A 3,622-nucleotide genomic window follows, 5' to 3' on the forward strand; every position below is an offset into this window, starting at 1 on the left:
GTTACCCAGGCTGTGAAGTCATCAATGAAAGCGATTGCTCCTCTGTTCGCATCAATTCGGCGTTGAACCAAGTCCGCGTTGAAGAACAGGTATGCGACGGGAGACAAGGGGAACCCTGCGGTAGGCCTGCTTGCGGCAGATCTTGCACATCGGAGTCTTGTCCATTGAGTTGAATCGATGCCGTTCGATCGGAACAGAAGGCTTCAATCCATCTGACAATTTTCTCTGGCATCCCTCTTGCCCGCATCCTTTGGAGCAGTCGGTCCTTGAACACGCCGTTGTATGCACCTTTCACATCAAAGCTGACGAGACTCAACACCCGTCCTCCTCTCCAAGCCGCGTAAATTTGTTCTTGCAGCAGCAGTAGCGCCTGTTCTGCAGACCTTTGCTTGCGTCCTCCAAAGTGGTTGGTCGGGAGCAGGCCAAACGTCTCCACCGCATGGGAGATTCTTTCGGCAATGACGGACTCTAATATCTTGCCTAGCGTGCACAGCAAAGATATCGGTCGCCAGGATCCTGCGACGCTGTAGTCTTCTTTGCCGCCTTTCTTGAGTGGTACAATCTTGGCGTGTCGCCACTGATGCGGCAAAATTCCCTCGTCGAGAGAAGCCTGGAACAACGCCATCACCTGGTGCTTGACCGCCGGCCAGACCTGTTGCCAGACCACCGTCGGCAGCCCATCTTCACCCGGCGCTTTCCAGGATTTGGCCGACATGAGTTGACGCTGTACTTCTTCCAGAGTTAGCTCCGGCAAAGGCACAGCAGCCCGCTGTGGGCGCTCGCCTTCCTCTTCGATATGCTCAGGTAGCGGCGGAAAGAATGTGGTTAGGAGCTCCTCTGCTTGTTCTGTATGGGAATTTGTACGGGTTCCATCTGCTCTCAAGAGTCGTGGTACCCTGCCGAACGCCGATTCGTTGCCTGATTTGAGATATTTGGCGGCCTTCCAAATGTTATCGTTGTCTGCCAAAAAATTCTCCCAGTGTGATTTCTTTTGTAGTCGTATGGCATCGTGATACTGCTTGGCCGCTGCCTTGGCAGTCTCAATGAGGTCCTCGTCAGTGTATCCAGCGCGTCTTACCGCTCTGGCACGGTTACGCTAATAGGTGTACACGGGTATGGACTGCTTCCAGCACCACCGACAGCAGGGCGTCCGTCCTCTCCTGCACCGTTCCACCGACCGCACCTGACAAGTTGACCGCTATTCTCTCCTTGATCTCTTTCCACGGCGCGTTTCTCAGCATCAGTCTTCCCTGGCACCGCGCCTCTGACGTTTCCATTCCAAATATGGTTTCAATGGTCCTGTGGTCCGACCCATGTTCCGTGCTGCACGTCCTGCAGCTTACGACGCTGCCTGCTAGTTCCTCAGTAGCCAGGACCGGATCGATTGTTGACTCGTAGTTCCCTCCTTGCCAAGTTTTTGTACCTCTAGGCAGTAGACTGCTAAGACTGTAGTCACTCATGAGATTGATAATGTCATCCGCCTCGCCTTGTCTGATCAAGGAAACATCCTCGCCTTCCCATAGCTGATCATGCCTGTTCAAGTCTCCGGCCAGGACAATGTCGACGAGCTGTCCCGCGCCTCCTCTCGTCTTTGCAATAGTTGCCCTAAGAAGGGTACATGCATCCGCCAATGCTCGCGCATTCACACCTTCGACGTACATAGAGACCACCAACAGCCTGCGCCCAGGCAGTGTGATCAAAGCCGCCGTTAAATCCGACGAGTCCACCGCTACCTGTTCCACCTCCAGGTCCTTCCTTATCCAGAGCATACTCCTAATCGCCCATCTTCTCTCCGTATCACATATCGTAGGGACTAGCTTGGTCCATTTATGATGTGCCATTGGAGTTGTCAGCAACCGGCCCTGAACCAATCGGGCCTGCGGTTCTTGAATGGCAACGATGTCTGCGTCAGCAATCTCCTCATCGTTCATCAGACTATCGTGTATTTCCCCCCGTTTGTGAACATTTAATTGAATAATACGCAGCGTGTTACTCATTCCTGGCGGGGTAGAGTAGTCTGCAGATTTTGCTGAACGATTCGTGAGGACCGCCACAGGGTACGCACTTAATTGTAGTTTCGGTGCACTCCCTGTGATGATAACCACTCTTGGCACATCTAGCGCAGACTTGCGGCTTCTTGCATTCGGCTGCTTTGTGGCTAGTAAGCTCTTGGCAATTGTAGCATTGCTTTGGGCGTGGGCGATGCTTAAACTCTGTTGTTGTTGCCGAAACGTCGCCGATGTAGAAGAACCCCTCGTCTAAAAATCGTCGGGCTTCAGAAGCTTTCTTTAATTCCACGAGTACCGAGCCGTAGCTCTTCGAGTGTCTGTCGCTTAGCCATGATACTTTCAATACTTCGGTATCATTCGCCCCACTCAGAGCTGCCTCTATCTCGGGTAGGTTTCTTCCTTCCAGGGAGAGTACAGTTATGGGCAAAAGGGCGCTCCACTTTTGAATTAATATATCTTTTTAAGTTGCTGCAGCCAAAAGTGGCAGGTACCTTAGGCTACTTGTGTCTAGCCAGCTGGAAATGGCTCCTACCATTGGTGGGTGTGGATTTTTTTGTTTTCAGTGGCCAAATGCTGCTAAGATAGGGCCAGTATACTAGTTTTCAACGCCGATAGCTGTCTTGTGCTTGCACACTGGCCAGTTTCTGGCCTCGCCATTATAGAGTTAGGTAGAGTGCTGAAGCCAGACATCAATATCTAGCTCAAGACACCATCAAGCATAAGTATATGACCAAACGAAACCCTGGTGATGGTGAGGAAACCTGTTAAAGACTATCAAAAAAGGCATACAATGGAACAACCAGCTGTGCATCCGATGCAGAAAAGAGACAGAACAAGGGACAACTTTGTCAGATCAACAATGGGTCTGATGAAGCGGTCAAATAGAATAAGCCAGCTCTATGACGCTGATATGTACGTCCTCGTGCGGTGGAAAAATAGGCATTTTATGTATTGCTCTACGGAGGAGCAAAGCTTCCCCCCAGCTGCTGGGATCCTGGTGAGAGAAGTAACATTTTTTGTGGTAAGACAAGGAGGCTGACTACATCGGCAGCACAAAGTATATCCCCCAGTAGTAAAGAAAAAACCGGCAGACTTCGTAGAGAAAGATAGGAGGAACGTCGTGAAGAAAAGATAAGTGCGTGGTATTAAGTAGTTCAATACAAAGACTTCTATCGACAGAAGCGATGAATTCTCATAGTCGAAAGTACATTTTCAAGCCCATCAGTGATAGGCACTCGCACTCAATTGAGAACGAGTCAATCAACAGGACACGTTGTTCTGACCGTAGCACTATTATACGACGAACAACGTTGAAGTATTGGCTATAACTCGAGCAGCTGGATCAAAATAAATTTGTTACTTTCGTGTGAACACAGCTGGCTGCCACACCTGTGAAGAAAATCGCTTCCTCGACCTGGTGCCGAATGCCCAGGCTCCTCGAACTCGTGGGTTGGCCCCACTAACCTCAACTGGACTGAGGTACTGCGTCTCAGTTTCGCGGAGCTCCGTGAGCCTCCCTAGCCACACGACGCCTCCCTGAGCCACAGAGAGCCTCCCTGAGCCACCAGAGCTACCCTGAGCAACACGGCGAAACCTCCCGGAGCTACCCCGAG

The 3,622-nt window shown here is 51.1% G+C and overlaps 1 protein-coding gene across 1 annotated transcript in view; it reads right to left on the bottom strand.

Moving 5' to 3' along the window:
• The window catches only part of BBA_10296 (reverse transcriptase), a gene marked incomplete at both ends in the record, with an annotated part of 2,845 nt that extends 1,184 nt beyond the window's left edge, over positions 1–1,661 (bottom strand). The window contains 2 exons of the mRNA XM_008605393.1: positions 218–1,096; positions 1,344–1,661. Of these exons, the coding sequence (XP_008603615.1) occupies positions 218–1,096; positions 1,344–1,661 (1,197 nt within the window). The remainder of the gene's footprint in view (positions 1–217; positions 1,097–1,343) is intronic.
• Positions 1,662–3,622: the final 1,961 nt, after the last annotated feature.

Source organism: Beauveria bassiana (genome assembly GCF_000280675.1).
Source record: "Beauveria bassiana ARSEF 2860 unplaced genomic scaffold BBA_S00119, whole genome shotgun sequence".
Classification (NCBI taxonomy): Eukaryota; Fungi; Ascomycota; class Sordariomycetes; order Hypocreales; family Cordycipitaceae; genus Beauveria; species Beauveria bassiana.